The sequence below is a fragment of the Pituophis catenifer genome, unplaced genomic scaffold (assembly GCF_029215685.1).
Source record: "Pituophis catenifer annectens isolate HBS135680 unplaced genomic scaffold, rPitCat1.0.hap2 SCAF_7, whole genome shotgun sequence".
Lineage (NCBI taxonomy): Eukaryota > Metazoa > Chordata > Lepidosauria > Squamata > Colubridae > Pituophis > Pituophis catenifer.
In genome coordinates this window covers 59,199,292-59,222,752 of record NW_027256887.1, presented here as the reverse complement: position 1 = coordinate 59,222,752, position 23,461 = coordinate 59,199,292, and the positions used below count along the sequence as shown (strand labels likewise).

The window sequence follows — 23,461 nt, the reverse complement described above, 5'->3', positions numbered from 1 at the left end:
ATTGAAATTCTTCAATATCAGAACATTTGTGCAAGATGGGTTACTGGAAGGCTAACAGATTAAAGTTTAGAGCTGAAATTTGTCAGCAATGTTCATGCTATAAGAACAAAGGTAAGGAATTTCTTTACAGCACTGTGACAGTTAACAAAACCTGGACTCATCATTATGATTCAAAAATAAAGTGTCAGTCCAAGGAATATTGTAATTAAGACTCACCTGCAAAAACAAAACAAAATAAAAAAAAACATGTTTTATCAGGAAAACTCATAGTTACCCAATTTTCCATTGTTTGGTTTCTGAAATAATTTTACCCCTTCTCTACTACCCATAACATATATATTGTATCTGAGACATTCATATCAGAATGTCGTAAACTCTATGTACAATATTTTATTCTTGACAGTTCCTATCAAATAGTAAATTTAACAAACCTGTTCATACCACAGTTGTTTTATAAAGCATTATTAAAGCTACTCAATCTGATTATATTTCTTATAGAGTATATGTATATTATTTCATCAGTTGTAAAAGTGGAAGGTTTTTGAAAACAAACATAAAGGTCTACAAAAAAGTGGGAATTAGAGGCACCACCTGCTGGTTTAAAGGATAGTTTTTCTTAGCCCATCTTCCATTGTGTGTGTAAATACTACACATAGCACTATGTAAATAGAAATTATTAATCATAATCTAACAACAAGGATGTTTGTTAGATGGAATTTATAACATAAATTATTCTTGTTTAATAAAACCAGGGAAGGAGAGCATAACCTCCATGCATTTTGTTCAATTATACTGCAATCTCAAGTGTTTATTATAATTTCCTTGTAAACATTATCTTCCTCCCTTTACTTTCTCCCTCATTGTAGTAATATTTAGATATTTCAGAATTGCTGCTATATCCTCCAGCCTCATTTCCCTCTTCCTGCACTAAAAGAAGTGAATATTTTGCATTTTAATTCTAAAATTGTAACTGCAAATGAATTGGTCTTCTCCTGACACTAAAATATACAATTGTATTTACTCCAGCAGCAGTCATATAATTCTAATTATATATTATTAATAGACAATCCAATAAACCATTTGGTCATCCTTTGAGAGAAAGGTGGTGCAGTCTGAGGTGACTAAAATGAACATCAATGAGATGTATGGTCCCATGATCATCTAAGAAAAAAGTATATATCATAAATAGAAAAGTAATTGTAGTGGCAAAGAAACTCCAAAAATAAGTCAGTATTTACTGGAATTGATGGACCAAGGCAAAAAGAAGAACCACTGTACAGATTTGCTCCTCAGAACTCTTCTCCATATCAAGGAGAGGACAAGGATCACCCACAAGTTTGCATCCTGCCTAAACTGCAATTCCAAGCCTTCAAACAGACACTGAGTTTGCCTTTCTTGAGGTCTAACTACTTTAGAAAGTTGCTTATTATTGATTTTGTAGACATTAGGAACCTTCTGAAAGGTAGATTTTATTATGCAGAGATAATTTCCTTTCACCCTGGATTAAAGAGGTTTTATGCAAATTTAAGAATAAACTAATCTCCAAGTCAGCAAATTTTAGGTACAATTCAAAGATTGTTGCAGCATTATGCACCATTTGGGCTTGAGGATACAAACAGATAAATGCAATAGGAGTTTTAGTAGTATATAGATTCAATAATATTTTCAGTAGTACCAGTGCTCCTAATATTATTCAGAATGTGATATACTTAGCAGCACTTCTATTCATAACACCTTGGGAAAACAAGTATGTGTGTAGTGTGAGTATAGATATTGGAAGCAACAGCAAATATTTCATAATATGGTATGCATAGGACAGAATCCATTTAAATATATGGATAAGACATGCATGTTTCCAGTTCACATATAACATATTGTGGCTATACTAAGCTACAGTTGACTCCACATCTGCTCTTTCCAGAAAACAACTAACATTCAAATTGGCCCCAGGAGCCACACAACACAGATAAACTTTAAAATATTTTACTCTTAAAAGTAAAAATAATCATTTTTATGTTGTAGATTTGAAGATGTTCTTGGCTTATCTGATGTGGTTCAACTTCTTTCTTCACTGAAGGGGTGTCATTCAATCGACTAGGCAGAATTGTAAGAAATAACATTATATTTAGCTTCCTCAAAGAATACAGGCTCAAGCAATAGTATTTTTTTTTTGTTATACAAGAGTAATGGAAAGGAAAAGGAAGAACAAAACTAGGAATGCCAGGAAGCTCCAATACCTATTAATAATGAGAAATGAAATGGTTATTTGTATCTGAACCCAAACAGGGTTTCACATTTTCAGGCTGATAACCTAAGAATGGCTTAGTTTACTTATATTTTACATATACTTCAGATTGCATGGTATTAGTGAAGTCTGTTCCTTCTACTATTGCCACTGAATATTGCCCACCCTAATGGGTGGTGCTGAGCAAAATTGCCATCAGTCCCAGGTGACAAGCTAGTTGGTCAGGGTTTTTTTTTTTTTGTCCCAACCTATAGCCATATCTGTCAAAATGTAGACATGACCAGATGCTGCGTTTGATCCTGCAAGATGGTATTATCTGAAAAGAAGACCCTGCACATGCAGGAATAATTCTAGGAAGATTATAATGACTTCAGATTGCATGGTAATTCTATTTTTTATAATGTACTTGTTGCAATATTTTCAGGATCAGACTCAATAAATTTAGTAAGAGTTAAAGGTTTAAATATTTCTCCTTTTATTTACATTTGGCATTCTATATTCACTGAATATTCACAGATAGAAGCAAGGAAAATGGGTGCATACAGCTCCTTATATATACAATGGGTGGAGCTAGATATGGGAGTGGTGAATTATGAATACATTAAGAAGTGAAGAATAAATTAACCCCTGATACCCCGTTCATATACTATTTACACATTAGAGAATAAGGCATTTACATCTGACAAATCCCCCTCTAAATGCCGATTCGTTATGCTACACCAATTACATTCAGATTCAGGACAGTACAAAACATATAACTTAGAAGTCAAGTATTTATGCTGCTTAGAAGGTAAAGGCTTTGTCAATATGTCAGCTAATTGTTCTGAAGTTTCACAATGCACTGCTTTAATAAATCCATCCTGAGATAATTGTCTCACATGTTTAAATTTTATATCTATGTGTCTGGACCTTTGCCCAATGGCGTCAGATCTAGATATTTCAATAGCTGCTTTATTGTCTTCATGCATAACAAAAGGTAAAGCAGGTTTTTTCCAAACATCTGAAATTAAATCATTAAACCATACAAGGTTATTTGCAGCTTTAGATAAACAAACATATTCTGCTTCTGTCGTTGAAGTGGCCACTAATTCTTGTTTACCAGTGTACCAGTAAACTGGACAGTCATTTAAGAGGAATATATAACCAGATGTACTTTTTCTACATGAGGTGTCTCCAGCCCAATCCGCATCTGCGTAACATGTGAGCTTTGGTTCTTTATTATTGTTAGGTTCTAACATTAAACAAAAGTCTAATGTATTTTTCAGATATCTTAATATTCTTTTAACAGCTTCCCAGTGGTACATTGTTGGCTTGCTGACATGTCTGGATAATAAATTGAGGGGTAAAGCGATATCAGGTCTTGTCCAATTAGAGATATAAAGAAGTGAACCTATGACTGATCTATAAAACATGTTATCTTTGAATTCAGGGGATGATTCATCAGCATTTCTTAGAAAGTCAGTCTGCATAGGAGTATCACAAGGTTTGGCATCACTTAGATTGCATTTGTTTAAGAGCTCTATGATCTTATCTCTCTGAGTAAGTTTGAATCCTCTTTTAGTCTTATTAATTTGAACACCAAGATACTTATTTACTTTGCCTAAAGATTTCAATGAGAAATGTTCATTTAGCTTAGTTACAAATGTTTCTCTTCTCTCTTTATGTTTTCCTATGTATAAAATGTAATCCACATAGATCAATACAAACTCTATGTAATCATCACCCTTTTTGACAAAGAAACAATTATCAGCGGTGGTGGCATTGAAGTCCATAGTTTTAAGTACTTTTACTAAACAATCATACCATCGTTTACCAGATTGTTTTAACCCGTATAAACTCTTGTTTAACAACCAAGTCTCATTCTTGTTTGTGTATTGACTGTGAGGTGCTCTTACATATATTTCCTTATCTAGTTTTGCGTGTAGATACGCAGTCTGTATGTCATATTGAAATACATCGAGATTGAGTGCTGATGCTACTACTAGAGCTGTTTTGACACTCTCAGTTCTTACTGTGGGGGAATATGTGTCAGTATAGTCCTCCGGATATTTCTGTGCATAACCTTGTGCAACTAGTCTAGCTTTGTATAGGGTATTGCCTCCCTCTAAGTTTTTAATTTTATATATCCATCTAGTACCAATAATTGTTTTATCTTTTGGTGCAATTGCAGGTGTAAATACGTTTAATCCTTGTAAACTTTCCATCTCCTTTTTCATTGCTAATTCCCATTTTTCTTTTTCTTTACGAGGAAGTTTTAACACTTCCTCATATGTATTAGGTGTAGTTGACTCACCATCCATATGCATTATGTAATCTTTGTATTTATTTGGCATCTGATTTCTGGTGTTTCTAATTGTTTTTTCAGGTTTACTATTATTATCATGCAAATATCTTGCTTCCTTTTTTGTTAGTGTATCTGTCTTTATTTTGTGTTGGCTATTTGTCCATGTTTTGGTTTTGTTTCTATGTTTGTTGATATTTTGCTTTTCTATAGTCCCTTTCTCTTGAGATTTTGTATCTTTGTTGTTACTTGGAAATATTTCATTAAGATGTATTTTAGACCAGTTGGCCTGCTCATGGAACACAGCTGTTCTGGAAACTATAAATTTGTTATTATTATCAATGAATCTGTATCCTTTAGTGCCTGTCTCATATCCCATAAATCTGAGTCTTCTGGACACGTTTTCTCCCTTTCTTCTTAATTGCTTAGGTATGTGTACGTCTGCAGTGACTCCAAATATGTGCATGTGTGCCAATTTTGGTTTCCTATTATACATCACTTCATATGGTGTCTTATTTACAATGCTGGACCAGGTTCTATTCTGTATGTAATTGGAATAATGTAGGGCTTCTGACCAGAATTGTTTGCTTAAGCCAGCATCTTCCAATGTGCATCTAATCATGGTTTGTAATGTTGAGTTCTTCCTCTCTACAATTCCGTTCTGAAACGCAGAAAATGGACTAGATGTGTAATGTAACATTCCTTTATCCTTCAACCATTGGGAGAATTCTTTAGACATGAATTCACATCCCCTATCTTTCATGATTTGTTTTATTTTGATATTGTGTTGTGTTTCTATGCGTTTATAAAATTCTTTAAATTTCTGAAAGGTTTCATCTTTGTGTTTTAATGTATAAACAAATCCATAGCGACTATAATCGTCCACTATAGTCAAGAAGTAACGTTTTCTATAAGTGATTGATGGAGTTAGTGGACCAACTAAGTCCATGTGTACTAAATCAAAAATTTTGTTGGTTGACCTAGTAGATTTTCTTGGCCTGGGGCTAGTTTTTAGTTTTGTAGATTTACATACTGAGCATTCCAAATAGTTTTCACAATTTTTTATTTTAACACCTTCTGCGTGTTCAGTCATTTTTTGTACTACAGGAAAACTGGCATGTCCTAACTTCCTATGTAAGATGTGAGCACACTCATCATGAATTGGCTTACCTATTTTTGGTTTTTTTTCATTATGTGCATCTTTGTGATCATGAGATATTTTACATTCATCATTGTCACTGTTGCTAATGTTTTCATCATCTACTTCAATACAATCTTCCATATTTGAATCAATGTTGTGCAACCATTTTTCCTTTGTTATTAGATAAGGTAGGCCTCCTTTAATCATCACAGTGCCTATATCTATTTTATTTTTCTCCAAAGTCGCTTTTCCTTTAGAAAAAACAATGTTGATATCAGAATCCCTGCTTAGTTTTATGGCACTTAGTATGTTATGAGGTATTTCAGGTATTAGTAATACCCCCTCTATTTTTCCTAGGCCAGGTAAGGTTACATTCCCTCTACCTAATACTTGAACCTTTTCTTGGTTAGCTACCTTTATTACAAATTTATCTTCTATAAATGAAGATAATATATTTTTGTTATTAGTGGTGTGATTAGTTGCTCCAGAATCAATAAGCCAATTATTGTTCTCATTCTGCTGTATGTTAATGTTGTCTTGTTTATTTAACCCATTCAGTGAACCAGATTTTCTATCCTTTGAATTATCTCTGCCCCCTCTATTCTCTTTGTAATTTGGTGGGCTTCTATATCTATGTCTATCCATGGAAGGTTGTCTATAATTGTATTTGTTTCTATATTCTGACCTATGTCTTTCTTTTGAAATTTTGGGGCAATCTCTTCTATTGTGTTCCCTGGATCCGCAGTTGTGACATCTAAAAGTCTCATTATATTTTTCTTGAAAAGCTACTTTTCTATATGGTTTGTGTTCTATGTGATTGTTAGAACGATTCCTTCTTGAGTTGTCTTCTGCTATTAACTTATTGGATAGACTTTCTATGGATAAGTATCCTAGATTAATTGTGTCTAAGTGTGACATATAATTATCCCATGATGGGTCAAGTGAGTTGATGATAACACTTTTCATTGTTTGGTCTGAAATCACCTCCCCCCTTAAATGCAGTTCAGCTCTTATTTTGTTTAAAGATATTAAGTGCTCACTTATGGAAACCCCTGGTTTTATCCTAGATGAAAAGAAATCTTTAGATATCCTTGTGGTGGTAGCTACACTGTCACTGTGAAACAAATTGAACATGCATTGAATAATTTCTGAAACAGTCAGATTTTGCTTAATGCTGTGATACATTGCAGGAGATACACTAGAAATTAATAAGAAAAATGCTCTATGGTGTAAACAGTCTAATTTTAGAGTCCAAGGTCTTTTTGGGGGACTAGTGATAAAAAACAGTAAGTTTTCTTTCATAAAGACAACCTGGAGCTGCTGATACCATTCTTGTAAATTAATGCCATCTATCCTCAGCTTTGGGAAGTCACTGGGTAAATTTCCGACATTATTAGGTCCATTACTTACAACCTGAGGTAGTCCGTGGTCTCGTAAATGTTGAAAGTTACAAAACGGCGTGGGGATGCTCGCAACGAGCCTGCACGGTCTTCTCAGCAATTCATGTCTTCCCGGACCGTCTGCGTAGTCTTGCGCATGCGCGTTGTCCATTTCGTCCCTGGAGTCGTTGTGAGAGGTTCTCGTCGTTGCGGCTCGCTCGTTCTGCTCCTCCTCAGACGAATCGGTCTCTGGCTCGATCTTGGGAGTCCTGACGATGGTGGCTGCTCTTCCTCTTCTTTTGAGAGCGTTGGTGCTTGCTTCGGTCTGTGGCGTGGGGCGGTATCGGCAGGGCTCTCTGGGTTCGGGCGTCGGCGCTCTTGTAGTCATGATGGGAGCGTGTAGGTCTTGAGGCACTGGCTTGCTCGCTCGCTTCTTAGTTAACTTTTTGTTAATTTTTAGTTTTGGCCCAAATGCAGCAAAAAGCGTTTTCATTGCTGATTTTATCTGATTATTTGTTGAATCACCTTCACTTTCCGATTCTGATTTTTCTGAGGTGTTTGAATCTTCTTTTTCGTTTTCGTTGTCTGATAATGTTTTTCGCGCCAGAAATTTTGAATTGAGTTTTCTGATTGGCTCTGCTTCGCTCACCCTGGAGGTCTGTTGAAACCAAGATGGCTGCCATTCAAAATTTCACGCGGGATCACCGTTTTTCTTCTTCACAGTATTTTTTTTTGCAGTCATATCACTCACTATTTTTGGGTCTTTTGGTTTTTCATTAGTGATGTGCTTCTCTCTCGCTGCTCCGCTGTTCTTCAGCATATCTTGGAGGTTCGCGATGAGGCTTTCATCATTCTTCTGGCTCTTTAATAGTTTTAATATCTCTGACCTGAGTTCGTTGTTTTCTATTTCGATTTCCTCCCGATCATCATTTTCATCTATTATTTCTTCGTCTTCAGTGGTATATTCTTCGGATTCTCTCGAAATCGCGTTTGTGGATTCGTCGATTATTTCTTGGTCCGTTTCCATTTCTTTGCTGTATGCCCTGGTGTTGGGCCTATCTCTCTTAGACATTTTTTAAATTTTTTATTGAGTCAATTAACCATCCTCTGCTACCAGATTGTTGCAATATTTTCAGGATCAGACTCAATAAATTTAGTAAGAGTTAAAGGTTTAAATATTTCTCCTTTTATTTACATTTGGCATTCTATATTCACTGAATATTCACAGATAGAAGCAAGGAAAATGGGTGCATACAGCTCCTTATATATACAATGGGTGGAGCTAGATATGGGAGTGGTGAATTATGAATACATTAAGAAGTGAAGAATAAATTAACCCCTGATACCCCGTTCATATACTATTTACACATTAGAGAATAAGGCATTTACATCTGACAGTACTATACATAATAGAGAGATGTATTAATGTTGTGGTTAAGGCATACATCTAGTAAATAGATACAAAGCCAGATGGGTGACCTTGGGTATGGAAATATGTATATATGTATATGTGTGTGTGTGTGTGTGTGTGTGTGTGTGTGTGTGTGTGTGTGTATTTTGCATGCTTGTGTCTGTAAGGACAGTTTATTCAAAGTTGAAACCTGCTTAAAAGAGGATATGCCACACATGATGTCTATGTTTATCCCATATTTATGTCTGGCAATTCACTGTTTTTTTAAATATGTGATCATGTCAAATAATGTTTTTTGGCAAAGATAATAGAATACAGTGGTGTATTCTATTGGTCAGATGTACTGAACTTAAAATACATCTTCAATTAAGTATACTTTAAACCACTCAAATGTCTTGAAACACATCTCAGTATCTTTAGCCTCAGTTCCCTTTTTTCTATAAACTTCAGACAGGACAAATTTCCTTTAAATACTGCTCACAACTTCCATATAAATCGAAGAGTATTGTAGCCAAAAAGCATTTTCAGATATAGGTAGTCCTCAATTATAGTCATAATTGAGCCTGGAATTTGGTCAGTCATTGTAGTCATTAAGCAAGATACCCATGTGGCTACCTTGCTCATTGACCATAATCCCAGCTCTCCTCACTGTGGTCATTAAATGATACAAGTTATTAAGAAGCCCTGCTAGGATGCCTCAAGGAGTAGTGGGGGCCTTTGGAGGACTGCCCCCTCTCCCAGCACATGGAAACTTGCTGTGGGCTAGAAGGCATGTTTGGTTATGCCCAGTGGTGTGCAGGCCTCCGGCCTCCCCCTCACTCCCAGAAACATGCTGGTTTCCTGCCTCCCCCCTCCCACTCCTAAGAAGCCCACACTCCTGGAAAGTCTCAAGTGGCTAGGTCAAGGATTGCTGCTTTCTTCTGTGATAAGGTAAGAATCCTCCCCAATTTCCTTTAATTTAGCATTCTGAATACAACCCTTATGATCCAACTTGGATTAGCTTTTGCAGTTTAGTTTTACTAGTTCCACTCCCCTGACTTATCCATGATTGAAAAGTTTATTGTTTCAGTCTGGTATGAGGATGAAAGAAACTGATTATAAAGATAAAATAAACAAACCAAACCATTAGAACAAAAACCTGGAGGATGACATTAAAAATTAGATGTCCGGCTTTATTGAAACATATTGTTTGTTTCACTAAGGAAGATACTACAAATAAATCATGAGCATCAATACTAATTTCAGTGCAACTATTTATTTATTTACTTACTTACTTACTTACTTACTTACTTACTTTATTAAATTTCTATACCGCCCTTCTCCTGAAGGACTCAGGGCGGTGAACAGCCACAAGATAAAAACACATAAATACAAAAATTTAAAATCAAATAAAAATGAATTAAATAATTTGGCTGAACAAATTTAAAATACCCCATAATTTAAAACAAATTAAAATTTACATTTAAAAAGGGGAGAAGATTTAGGCCAGGCCAACTTGATGAAATAAAAAAGTCCTAACCGCGTGACGGAAGATGCGCAGATCCGGGATCCTCCGTATCTCCGGGGGGAGCTCGTTCCAGATTGTAGGTGCCCCCACAGAGAAGGTTCTCCCCCTAGGGGCCGCCAGTTGACATTGTTTGGCCGACGGCACCCGGAGGAGCCCCTCTCTATGGGAGCGTACTGGCCGGTGGGAGGCTATTGGTGGTAGCAGGCGGTCCCGTAGTTAACCAGGTCCTAAGCCATGGAGCGCTTTAAAGGTGATAACCAGAACCTTGAAGTGCACTCGGAAGACCACCGGGAGCCAGTGCAGCTCGCGTAGGAGAGGTGTTACATGGGAACGCCACGTCGCTCCCATAACCACCCGCGCGGCCGCACTCTGCGCCAGTTGGAGCCTTCGAGTGCATCTCAAGGGGAGCCCCATGTAGAGAGCGTTACAATAGTCCAGACGAGAGGTGACGAGGGCATGAGTGACTGTGTGTAGAGAGTCCCTATCTACAAAGGGACGCAACTGGCGGATCAGGCGAACCTGATGAAAAATCCTCCCGGTCACGGCCGTCAAGTGCTCTTCTAAAGACAGCCGTGAATCCAGGACGCGCAAGTTGCAAGCCCTTTCCGTGTGGGCCAATGATTCGCCCCCAATAGTCAGCGATGGCACCAGCTGATGTCGTGGTTTCTGTCGGGACGTCGGAAACCACAGCCACTCAGTCTTGGATGGGTTGAGCCTGAGCCTGTTTCTCCCCATCCAGATCCGTACGGCCTCCAGGCACCGGGACATCACTTCAAGGGCATCGTTGGGGTGGTCCGGGGTGGAGATGTACAGCTGGGTGTCGTCAGCATACTGATGGTACTTCACCCTGAAACCACGGATGATCTCGCCCAGGGGCTTTAAATAAATGTTGAACAAAAGGGGGGAGAGGACCGATCCCTGCGGCACCCCACGAGGGGCCTCGGGGTCGACCTCTGCCCCCATCAACACAGACTGCGACCGGTCGGAGAGAAAGGAGGAGAACCACCGTAGTACAGTGCCTTCCACCCCCAGCTCTTCTAACTGGTGCAGCATGATACCATGGTCGATGGTACCAAAAGCCGCTGAGAGATCTAACAGGATCAGGACAGAGGAGCAACCCCTGTCCCGAGCCCTCCAGAGATAATCAACCAACACGACCAATGCCGTTTCTGTGCTGTACCCAGGCCTGAAACCCAACTGGATAGGATCCAGATATGACGTTTCATCCAGGTACTATAATTCCTACAGGCGTGATGCCATTAATAGTACAGATGTAGTGATGATATATGTCCATAAAACCCATGAAGAGTATTTTAGATGTTATAGTTGTAGTATATGTCAGTCATTTTGTGCACACCTCTATATTTCAGAATCGCATGACCTGGGCAGACAGATTATTTCTTTTTGTTGTGGTTTTCTAAAGTGTATCGTATCTACCGTATTTTGTTTTGTGTTTTCACCAATTATTTATTAATAGATGAACACGATAACATTTTGCAGAATGTTACTGCCATTTGGCACTGAAGGTTCCAATTTCAAAACCTCAAACATCCTGCTACACAACTTGGCACAGAACAAGAAATCTCTTTCCTGTTACTAAGAGCAACGTAAATTCTGTGTTGTAAATATGGTGATTCCTTTCTAACTGTGGCTAATGTCAAATTCAAATGAGATTTGAATGCATTGGTCTAAAGGATAGAAAGTTGTTTTTTCAGGCCTCTTTGATCAACTTTAAAAAACTCAGTAGACTCTGCCAGGGTTTACAGAATTGCACTGTTTTATAGCACTGGAACTTGCTGTCACCTGACCTCAGTTGCTCAGTTCACAAAACTACCATGCCGAAACAGATATTATACATCATATACTAGCTTAATTTGATGCTGATACTTGAGCTATAAAACATAAGGCAAAAAAGAAGAAGTCCTTTATATAATGTCTTTTATTATAAAGGATGGTCCTTTATTTCAAAAAGCTCTTTTAGATTTATTTTTCAAAAAAATCATGTTGTCCTTTATTTTGGTCATTTTTTAACCATTCAAATGGTACCAGTTAATGCCGTTTCTAATATTCATGTGAAATATATGGAAATTATATTTTAAAAACAAATTTATATATAGTGCTATAGATTTTAGATATTTTTATTTTGTCAGTTTTTGTAAGTACAAAAAGTTTTTGTAAAGTTTTTCTTGGTTTTGTTCTTGAATTTTCCTTTGTAAAGCAAAGTAATAAACCTCTTTCAGATTTGCCCCCTTTTAAGGTTTGTCCTTTCTTTTTTCCGCCAAATTAATATGATCATTGTCCCAATATACCCAGTTTCACTTATTCAGCTATTGTGTAATACAGCGGTCCCCAACCTTTTCGGCTTGATGGACTGGCGGGGGAGGGGATTGTTCTGTGTGACTGGCAAGCATGTGTACATGCAGCTCCATTTGCACAAGCGAGGGCTCATGCCTGCTGCTCCCACAAGCGGAGCTTTCCAAGTGGGTGCCCACCCACCCACCGCTCATACAAATGGAGCTGCCCACACGTATGCGCTTACCCGCTCCTTGTGAGAGGCCTGGTTCAGAATGGGCTGTGGCCTGGGAATTGGGGACCCTTGGTATAATACACTCTATTCTACCTGGAAGACACCTATAAACCCTAGAAGAGAGATATGTTACTGAAGGTATAATACTGGGAACATAAATGGGGAGAAATGGAAATACTAGCAGCAGAACAAAACAGGTTTGACCAAATTTAAACCAGAATGACTTCCACAGATATTGCATATTGTCATAAGATAAATTTAAGTATTTAAGGTGTGGTGTTTAAGAATAAAAAAATGACTAAGGAAATAAAAATATAATTTCTTTTTTTTTTTAATAAATAGTACATCAGTTAGATAACAACTAAGGGGAGGTTAGAAACTAAATATTTACCTATAATGTTTTTAGTAGCTTTTCTCCTTTTTTATCTTTAAATAACAAAACAGTGAAGACTTTAGCATTCAGTTCAGAGATTCAATAGTATTCTTAAAATTCTTTTCCTTATTCTTACAAATAACAATGCATTTTGGCTTTTAATTTCTCATCAATGATATACTGTGAATCAACTGCACAACTTTTGCAACTTCTTTGTCCACTTACTGGTATAGCAGCATTTTTTTAAAAAAAGTTTCTTCTTTTTTCTCTCTCTTTTTTTAAAAAAAAATATAAAAAATAAGAAACCCTTGACATTTCTAGCTTACAATAATTAGTTTGGGGAGGGGGGTTGGACAGCTGCCCTTCATCTTAATTGATGCTAAAGGAATAAACTGCAGAATAGTTAATTATAAAAAGTAGTCCTAAGTTCATGAGGCTAAGAAGTCGGAGGATGAAATCCAGTTGCAGTTTGTCAACAGAAATTCTTTGACACTGAATTATCAGCTTCACAGAGACTTAACAAATGACTGCAGTTGGTACCTCTTATTTAGCAGCTGAGGCATGAGTCTAGCCAAGAGATCAGGGATGGTTTCTTAATGAAAAACTAATTTCTAAATCTGGCTATTGTCACCTTGGGGACAGCTGCAACTTCTCCAAGTTAATATGGGCGGAACTTTCGCTGTGCTCTCATGAGAGCAATTTTCTGCTTATCTTCTTCAAATTTCTTTCTTAGCTGGGCTATATCTGAAAGAATCACAAAAGATAATTAGATAGGAGAGATGAGAATATCATTCTTAAACCATCTAAGTTTTCAGTCCTATAATCTGTTAGCAGGTAAGTTACTCAAGGTGATTCAAATTATTACTGGAAAATAGGGATGAGGAAGAAAAATGCTTTCACAACCTTCAACCCACTTGCTGTTACGTCACCAGATAACATAGTGGGAGTTAGTTAGAGAATATGAAAATGTTTTTGTGCATTTAGCAATCTTCCTATCCTATTCTGTCTTATTTAGTATTAACCATTCTGAATTGGGGGATATTTAGATTGAGTTCCACCTGTCTTTCAAGTGATCTACTGGGAATAATTTGTCCCCCTGGTAGCAGCATTTTGATTGGGGAGAAAAAGAGCAAAATAAAAAAAGGGTTGTTCCAGATCACATTTGCTCTGGATTGATGCATATCCTCTGACAAGCCTAGTCCCCTCAACAGTATGTATCTCCCAACAGATAACTTCCCCAAAGTAATGTGGTCCTTTGAAGAGTACAGCATATTGCACTGAAAGAAATATTTTAAACACAACAATTTTAGCTTTAAGAAAAATATCACGATGCTATAGTTGAATTTAATTTTAGAGCCCAATATTTTTCTACTACACTTTATCTGCCAAGGTTAACTATATAGGCTGTTGAGACTAGGACAAATATGAACTATCTCCTGCCAAAATAAACAAAGAAGTGTCCAATGATGCTGTTTAATGCCTTGTCCTTGGTGTTATTTGTAGGACAGTAACTCTTTTCACTTTAGATTGGCCATGAAGTGCCTAATTTTTAAGAGGAATTTATAAGAACTAAACTGTATCTTGACTCTTTTTTGTTCAGTAAAAAAAAATGGGTTTTTTTCTGAGTAACTGGAAATTACCATTTGGAAATTACCTTGGTTTTTTTTGAAATTCTTTATTTCTGAGCACAGCAAAAATGCCTTTAAGTTCTAAACTTAAATTAAAAAAACTTGTGATACAGCTTGAGTCTGGAACCCAGTTTTATTTGCTTTTTTAATTTCAATTTTTAGTGGCTTCTTTTTGGTAAATCCTTGCTACAAGGGATATTGGGGTTCCAGTTACTGACTTAAGAAGGAGAACAAAAGAAATTGAAGTCTCTCAGTTTTAGTTTTCCTTCTCTCACCTCACCAAAGCAATATATATGTTTTCACTGCATCATCATTGATCACCCAAATAAAAGCCAATTTTTGGAAGTGGCGTTAACAACTTTTAGTTATTCTCCAGATTGACTACAGAAAGATTGTGCTACCTAAACAACACAATCTGATGTTATTCAAACTACGCTCTTTTATAATTAGATGGTGCTATATCCTGGAGAGCTAGTTTAGGGTAGTGATCAAGCCATTAAGTTGAAACTTGGAGATTGTGAGTTCTACTCTTCCCTCCAGGCCAGTCATTCTCTCTTAGCCCTAGGATGCAGGTAATGGTAAATCACTTCTGAAATCTCTGGTGTTGTTACCAGGTCAGGTAGCCTGCATTCTGTATCTGTGCATCTGAAGAATTTTGCATTTATCTCATGAAATTCATAATCTAATTTTCAGTTAATTTTTCTAAGTAACAATATAATTTTGAACGTTATTTCTATCTTATAGGATATTCCACCCCAATAGTTTTCTTCTGCAAATTTGATAAATATTCCTTATTCCTGTTCATCCAAGTGATTAATAAAAATTTCGCTTGAACCTTATGCCTGAAACAGTTCATGAAAGGTAAATAACTCACGTTCCCTCTTGGTTTCACGATGTTGCCAGGCATAAAAATTGAGCAGTTCCTTCCGTGCTCTCTTGCGTTTCTCTCTTTCTAGGGCCCGCAAATTGGCTGCTTCTGTCCATGGAAGACCAGGCTTTCGGCCCTTCCTTGTCACTTTCACCCACCCTTCCTTATCAGGAATACCTTCTTCCTTTTCAGCCTTGGCTTCTTCCTATTCCAGGAATATGAAGGGGAAAAAAATCTCAAGATTGTATGAAAATAGTTTGATGTCCTACTTGCTTTCAAGAAGTGTTTACAATCCAGAAGGCCATTCTTAACTTGAAGAAATCCCAGTTTTGTGCAAAGTGAGCTTTCTTATAATAGCTTATAATAGTTTTGTTCTCAGGAAATATGGATAATGTAATTGTCCAAATAATCACTTTTTAGATATGTGATACATGTTGTGGAGAAAATGCCCTGGCCAAGTTCAGTATGGTGGACACAATGTGGTACAACAACCACAGATAATGTATTGAAAAACTACTATAATTTTTGGATTGAAAACATATTAACACTTTACATCCCACTTTGCTTTTCTCTTCTGCTTGTTTACGTATTCTCAAATATACTTTGTTAGATAAGGTACTCAGACAAATAATGGCTAGTCCAAGATCACTCAATGAGCTTTCTGGCCGAGAGGAATTAACCTCCAGTTTCCCAGCCCGACCTAAACATTTTAATCACTGCACCATGCCAGCCATTACTAATCCTAACCCATTTCAGAGGGGTTGGATCAAGGAAAGACTCTTTGAAGACAGGCAGTATTTCCCTACTATAATTATGTCCTTGGTTGCTTTACCTTTGCAATCTTTTGATCATAATTTTGCATGAAAGAGTCAACTTCTGTTTTCAGCTCAGCAGGATCCACAATTGAGGCTGCGTATCTAGCAATCCATTCTGAAAGAGTGAGAACAAAATAATAAGCAACTTTGTAGTGCAATTTTCAAGATATGAAGAGAGGGGGAAATCATCTTGAGTATTTGGAAGTTACTCTTCATATATTCTGAACCAGATTCAGTGTTGTAGGACAAACTGATCTATATCTAAGCACAAAAGTTTACATTTTATATTATTACATCAAACAAACTAACAATATAAATGCATGCATACACCCAATATGACAGCCATTGGGGATTTAGTGCTGTTAGACTGGCTTGCCATTAGAGGGACCCAGTGGTGTGGTTCATCCATCACTGCCTGTAATACATTCTAGACCAGAATCAGAACTTCTAAGTCTTAGGTAATCTAACATTTCTTTGGATTTGGGGTTGGGACAAATGTGATTAAGAAGAATGATTTACATTTTATTGGGCCTGGCTATCCTTCAAGAAGTTTGTCTGTTGGATTTAATTTTACCTATTTCGTTTGTTTGTTTGATAAAGACACTGCCTGACTTCAGACTGATACTGGGCAGCTCAAAATACAAGCATAATCTTATACCAGTAAACAGATGGCATATCTGGTAAACCCATAAAAAGTATACACCCGACAAGAATTCCACCTATCCTAGTCCAAAGCTGGGAGAAGACCCTCCAGAATGCCATCAGGGTGGGAGTCATCCAGTTCCAGGAGGATGCACATTCCAGGAGGGCAGGCACAACGACAGAGAAGGGATGGGACTTAAAGCCTGTTGATTCTGTCGAAGGGAGCTAGGTAATTCCTCCAGTGACCAGTTCCTATGCCATGAAGAGATTTATAGGCAATAACTGAAAACCAAACAGCCTTTTAGCTAGCAAATGGATTTTATTATATTTGCATTTCATTTTTCATTGCTCGGAACTCAAATCCTTTAGGTATTTCCACTCCCTTCTTGATGTTCATTCTAAATGTTTTATCATAAGTCAGATCAGGCAAAATAAAAAAAATAAAAAAATCAGAAGCCTGAAATCAAATGTGTGAAGAGAGAATCAAATCCTTGATTTCCAGTTCTGTCCAATATTTCTTAGGGACTATTGAGTGCAGCCCTAAATGTAGACTTCTGAATGGAAAAGGAAAATGTATAGCATTTGTGCTTAACTCACTGTGAATGCCAGTTTGCACAGGATGGCTGTCTGAAGATATTATCAGGGGTTCTTGTAGTGATGAGGATTTGGCAGCCTGTACTCCAGCAGGTCTTTTGAATACCACATAAGCTACTTGGAATCCCTGTGAAGCAAGAAGCATTTTGTTTCAGTTTTCATTCACATATATGTCCCAAAAAATAAGGGCAACCACAGAGATAGCTGTTCAGCTGTTCAGCCAGGTTGAGATAGCCTCAACCTGGCTGTTCATATGCCATTATGATTTTTTTCCCCATCGCCATGTATCTAAAATACTAAAGTCAGCCCCTGGAATCATCTATTTTGCCTGGGATTACTTGCAGATTGTTCTGTCACATTTAGATCTAGAAATATTTATGAATCCTGGTCTAACCTAGAACCCACAGAAAAAACTTAGCTAAATATTATATAATAAATATTGCACACCAGTTGCTAAAATAAGTCAGGATCAAAAATGGCTTCTTAAACAAGGGCCTTGCCTCTCCCTCTTTTAAAGAATCAAGAAATCAGCCTGCAAAAATTATCTAGGATAATCCAGATTATAAAACGAGCAGAGGCAACTGAGGCAAGCTAGAAAGGGATCCAACTCCTTTCAGCCAAAAGCGCATAGTAAGTTTGTTAGTCTAAAAGATCTTGATACACAACATAAACACTACTTGATTATTTCAAATAAGTATATGCTTATTTGTCTTTCTTAAAAAGGTAATGCCATAGCTTCTTTCATCATGTTATTCTCCTTCACATTCCCAATTTACCAAAAGTATCTTGATATTGAAGAATTTGGTCCTAGATATTTCTGTCCCATCTCCTGGCTTTGGCCTTTCACACATCTCCACAGATTGTACGGGGCAAAAGTTGGAGAACAGCCTTGATAAACATTCCTAAAAGGAAAGGAAAAAAGATTTCAGCACAATTCTTGGCATAGTTAGAGAGTAGACATTTCTGAAAGATGAAATGGTTTATTCTATTTTGCCCAAAATTCTCATCTATCTATAGTAGGCAGGTTCACATCACATTCACATCTTTCTTCTCTTCAATCAGGGTTCATAGCTTGAGGACCAAGTCATGAATATGGCCTTTGAAAACCTTTGATATTGGTTCCAGAATCCCTCTAAAAGTTTCCATGGTTATCTAATTTTTAATGTGAGAGAAGGGGGAAATTATAAAAGAAATGGCTAGATCTCATATAACATATATTTCATTATATTTATCCCGTTATCCTGCTCACTACTTTTTATGCCTTAATTTTTGGACTCCAGCAAACCAACACGTCATTCAAAAAGTCAGCATGCCCCCCTGAAAACTGTGGATTCTTTCTTAAGAACTTCTGTACCTTTCTTCTGGAGTCTTGGCATGCTGCACCTTTCTTTTGGCAGTGATCCTGATCACAATTTTGAGATAGAGTTAACTCTGTCCTTCATATGGATGGGGGACAGGGCAGAGAGAAAAAGGTCTATGGTGGTGAACCTTTTACTCACCGAGTGCTGAACAGGTACGTGCTTCACATGCGTGCTATCTGTGCTAATGTGCAGCTCCATCCCGTGCGCTGCGTGGGCAACCGCACCATCTGCGCATGTGCACAGCTTTCACGCGCACCCCATGCGCAACCACACCATCTGTGCATGCATGTGGCTTTCACACGGCTCCCCCCGTACGCTGCACGGGCAATCTCACCATCTGCGCATGCGCCATTTTGTGTGGCTCCCCGTGCGCTGCGTGCGCAATCGCACCATCTAGCATTCACATGGCTTTTGCACCCCCGTGCACTGTGTATGCAATTGCACCATCTGCGCATGTGCATTTTTCATGTGTGTAATGCATGTGCACGAACGCCATCTATGCATGTGCGTGTTGCGTGCAAGTACTCTTGTGTGCGTGCAAAGACCAGCTGGGTCCCTTGAATTGTGCACCGGAGGCCTGAACACCAGCTGTGGCGTACACGCATGCGCACCTGCAGGTGAGTTGGCCAACGGCTCGGGTGCCCGGAAAGGTGGCTCTGTTTGCCACCATGGGCACGTATGCCAGAGGTTCACCATCACTATGAATTCCTTTAACTATACTACTTCTTTATTTGGTCAATCTTTCAAAAAATTAAACTTTCTCTTAGCTAAGCTTTCTTCATATTCAAGTTGGTCATTCAGTCCAACCAGCACTGCAAATATCTACAATCAGTTGTTCCGTACCTGTTCTCAATGCTAATATCTGAACTATAGAAGCTGAAAGCCAACACATCTTGTGGGGTACCAAGTTAGAGGGATCGCGTAAGGTAGAAGTTCAGAGAGACTAAAATAAGATCAGTTAACAGAATGAAAAATGCAACAAATTTTTGTCAGCAGATTTGTATTCTAAGCAGAATGCTATTCATAAAAGTCCAATGTATATTATCTTCTCAAAGTTATCTTGTTAATTTGTAATATCTGTTCTGAATGTCCAAATCTCTGTAACTTATGTAATCGTCCTCTCCTTCCCCAAATAAACTCACCTCTGTACAATATGGAGGGATGTTTAAGACAAAAAGAGTTCGGTTTTGAGGCCTCTTGGTATCTCTGCCCTCTCTGACTTTGTGTTCTTTCACATAGAGATAATGAGGTGACTGGTGCTTCTCAGAAAACTTGACTGGAATAGCTAAAAAAGGAAGAAAATTATTTTCTAATCAATTAACTTCATTGGTGAACGTTTCATAAATGAAAAAACAATCATTGCAAGGGCTGTCACAATTATTTCAATAAATAGAATACTTTGCCCCTAAAAAAACAACTGGGTCACAATCTCTCTGCAACATGTAACTATTCTGAAAGACAGTCTAAGGCAACTTTTCCCAACCCGATGCCTTTCATATTGCTGAATTAGAGTCCTTCTCATCTCCAGGAAGAGCAGCACCCCACAAGTTTATACTGTACAATAGTACACTGCTGAATGACTAAAGAGCCATGGCGGGGCAGTGGTTAGAATGCCACTGCATAGTTTGATCCTGACTGGCTCAAGATTGACTCAGCCTTCCATTCTTCCAAGGTCAGGAAAATGAGGATCCAAATTGTTGGGGTCAATAGGTAAGTAAGAAATAAAACACTTAGACAGTATTGTAAAGCACTATGAAGTGGTATAAAAGTCTAAGTGCTATTGCTATATGCTTGAAGCCAAGCTGGTAGGTTTGTGAAGAAGGAAAAGTTTTATTACTATGTCTGTATGTGACTGGACAAAGTAAGATGAGCACAGGCTTATTTACTTATTTTACTTTTGTGCAATATTTATTTTTGCATTTTACTGTGTTTCCTAAATCATTTTAAGAGGATTGAACTGATTAAACAAATATGCAATCAGATAAAGAGACAGGGGCTGCCCCTTAACTAATAACACCCTTTTCTTGAGAAATATTTTTTTCAATTTTACTAACTCTTGATTAGACAGGGGGAAAAACTTCCTGAAGCAAGAAAAGCCCAGGGAGACTTTTCTCTCCACACAGAGAACATTAAAATTCAGAAATTAAAATGCATATAATGTAAATGTCAGATCTGTCTCCATTTTTACAGATATATCTGCTGCATCTGTCCACTTTAACCTTCATGGGCTCTAGACAGTTGTAAACTATTTTTGCTGAACTTGAGTGGGGGTAGGTATTGCATGACTCTCTAATATCTCCTTTCCACTTTAGGTCTATTTTTGTACAGGCAAATATTTAAACAGAACCACCACAAATTAATAACATAAATGTTTAATTGAGCAAACCCTTTTTTATCTATGCATCAAGAATTAACACAGCTGCCTGCAATTTCTGCTGGTTCGAATCTCTCCAAGGCTCAAGGTTGACTCAGCCTTCCATCCTTTCTAAGGTAGGTGAAATGAGGACCCAGTTTGTGGGGGCAATAAGCTGACTTTGTATAAAATATACAAAAGAATGAAGGCTATTGCTTAAAGCATTGTAAGCCGCCCTGAGTCTCCGGAGAAGGGCGGCATATAAATCAAATTAAAAAAAAAAAAAAAAAAAAAAAAAGAATAATTATGAGTTCATTAGAAGTTTACTAGTTGAAACATGAATGCAGAGGATCTCATATTGTTGGTTGAGAACCTGTATAAATTGCAGTTAACACATATGCTATATGAGGCAAAAATATACATTTTAACATTGATTAAAGATCATTGTCTTTTATAAGAAAAAGAGTAAAAATCACAAGTTATTAATAAATAGTGAGAAACTAGACTAAGTAGATGAATTTAGGTACATTTGACAAAAAGTTTACTAAAAGCAGGAAAATACAAAAGCATTCAGACACACAAACATTGGAGAAAATTAGTAGACAATAAGTGCCTTTTGCCAGGAATGAATGTTTTTTTTAAAAAAGAGGTGACTATGGCTATGTATAAATGCAAGTTTCTGCCCATTTTGCTACATTTGTATCAAAACTGAGTATGTCAAGAGAAATGTGAAAATAAGACTGAATGAAGTGAGAATGGTATACTAAGAAATATGTATAGTTAAAACAAGAAGAGACAAAGTAAAACCTGGGTATTGAATGAACATCAATATAAAAGTGAGTTACTCATGAGAAAAGTATGCTGAAATGGTTTGATCTTACAGAGAAAATGAAAGAAAATTGAATTTCAAAACAAATGTAGGAATGAGCAATGGCTAGATCACGGGTATCAAACTCATGTCATCACAGCGTTGTCACGTGATATATCTGGACTTCTTTCTCCTTCGCTAAACTGGGTGGGGGCAGGGCCAGCACGTGACACATCTGGCCCGTGGGCCGCAAGCTTGACACCTCTGGGCTAGATGAAGGGGGAGGAAAAGAACAAGAACATTGTGATGGACAGAATTGAAATTGATTTTCAAAACAAGACAGGCAAAAGAGAATATATAATAGTGTTTGGTGGAAACAGGAAGAATTGCAAAGATAGAAAGGCATAGAGAACAGCATCTGATCTCACAATGGTGTTGTGGGGAAAATAGGAGGGAGGATTATTATATTTGTTTTCTACCTCGAGTTATTTATAAAAATAAAGGTAGTATAACATAAACAAACATTGTGCTTTTGCACCACACCAGTTATTTGTACAACTAGGTAGCTCATGTGAAAAAAAGGGATGGGATTTGTATCACACTACTCCACTACTTTGTCTAATCTGAAATCCTCTGCTTTCCTTGCAGATGTTGCTAGATTTAGTTACCTTTTTTAAATCTCGTGCTTCATTTTACAGGTTTACTATTTCTTACACCTTTTTGCACTTTATATAATGCTGCTTAAAGTGGAAGCACATTCTTTTGTAAACGCATGCATTTACAGAATACTCGGATCACAAGTGGAATCAAAATTAATTTAGTCTAAGCTACTTCGCAGAAAGGCCAATTTATTTAACTACTGCCTCCATTATCTCCTTCTGCAGAAAACCAGTTTCCAACCACAAGCAGAAGCGCAACACTCTGTTGACTTGTATGCAGGCCTTTTGCATCCGTGTATACATTCTATGTTGGCCCCATTAGTGAAAGAAACAAAAGGATGCGTCTCAGCACACTGCCAAAACCAGGTCGGAGGCCACTGAAACCGTCAAGCAACCGAGAGAGCAGCTTCAGGATTAACTGTTTCCTACTTACCGGTGTATCCCAGGGTGGCGACAGCTTCTCCGTTTTTCACACACTTCGAGCCGGAGGCCGCCATTTTGGCTCGGAGGAAATTGCGTCATCCTTCCTTCGCCAACTGCTGAGCATCGCGAGGTTTCTTGGGACCAATCGCTTTCCCGGGAAAATCGAAGGGCGGCTTTGTCCCTGCCATCTGCGCAGCCTTGGGCCGCTGGTTTGTTAAGCACGTCCGTTTGCCCGGAACGAAATCCCACAGCCCAGGAGGGCCTTTGTTTCCCGAGACCCAGGCCTGCGCGTGAACTGGGTCAGCCATGTGCCGCCCTGTTGCCTTTTTTTAAGATGAAGGTGATGAGATGGACTAGAGGCGATAAGTGACACAAAGCCCCCTTTTCACATTCACGAAACGTTCGTAACCGGCGAGGAAAGGGAAGATTCTGGAAACGGAAGATTC

General features: G+C 37.8%; 1 protein-coding gene across 3 annotated transcripts; it reads right to left on the bottom strand.

Annotated features, from left to right (window-relative positions):
• Positions 1-2,035: 2,035 nt before the first annotated feature.
• Positions 2,036-23,109, bottom strand: RRP7A (ribosomal RNA processing 7 homolog A). 3 transcript variants are annotated; one of them, XM_070947102.1, is made up of 8 exons: positions 23,026-23,109; positions 19,915-20,057; positions 18,188-18,313; positions 17,415-17,538; positions 16,193-16,290; positions 15,367-15,565; positions 13,496-13,608; positions 2,036-2,094 (listed from the first exon to the last, which is right to left on the bottom strand). In XM_070947102.1, the coding sequence occupies exons 1-7, from the start codon at positions 23,087-23,089 to the stop codon at positions 13,523-13,525; spliced, it is 840 nt and encodes a 279-aa protein (XP_070803203.1). In that variant the 5' UTR covers positions 23,090-23,109; the 3' UTR covers positions 2,036-2,094; positions 13,496-13,522. The 3 variants fall into 3 exon arrangements, with proteins under 3 accessions (XP_070803203.1, XP_070803205.1, XP_070803202.1); XM_070947104.1 differs by having other exon boundaries at positions 2,064-2,237; XM_070947101.1 differs by lacking the exon at positions 2,036-2,094 and having other exon boundaries at positions 12,848-13,608.
• Between the last annotated feature and the right edge of the window lie 352 nt (positions 23,110-23,461).

Coding starts and splice junctions, on each gene's coding strand:
- RRP7A (XM_070947102.1), bottom strand. CDS start 23,089: ATGGCGGCCTCCGGCTCGAAGTGTGTGAAAAACGGAGAAGCTGTCGCC. Junction 18,314..19,914: donor TCCCTCCATATTGTACAGAG/GTGAGTTTATTT, acceptor CTTTCCTTTTAG/GAATGTTTATCAAGGCTGTT. Junction 16,291..17,414: donor TGTGCAAACTGGCATTCACA/GTGAGTTAAGCA, acceptor TCACTCTTTCAG/AATGGATTGCTAGATACGCA.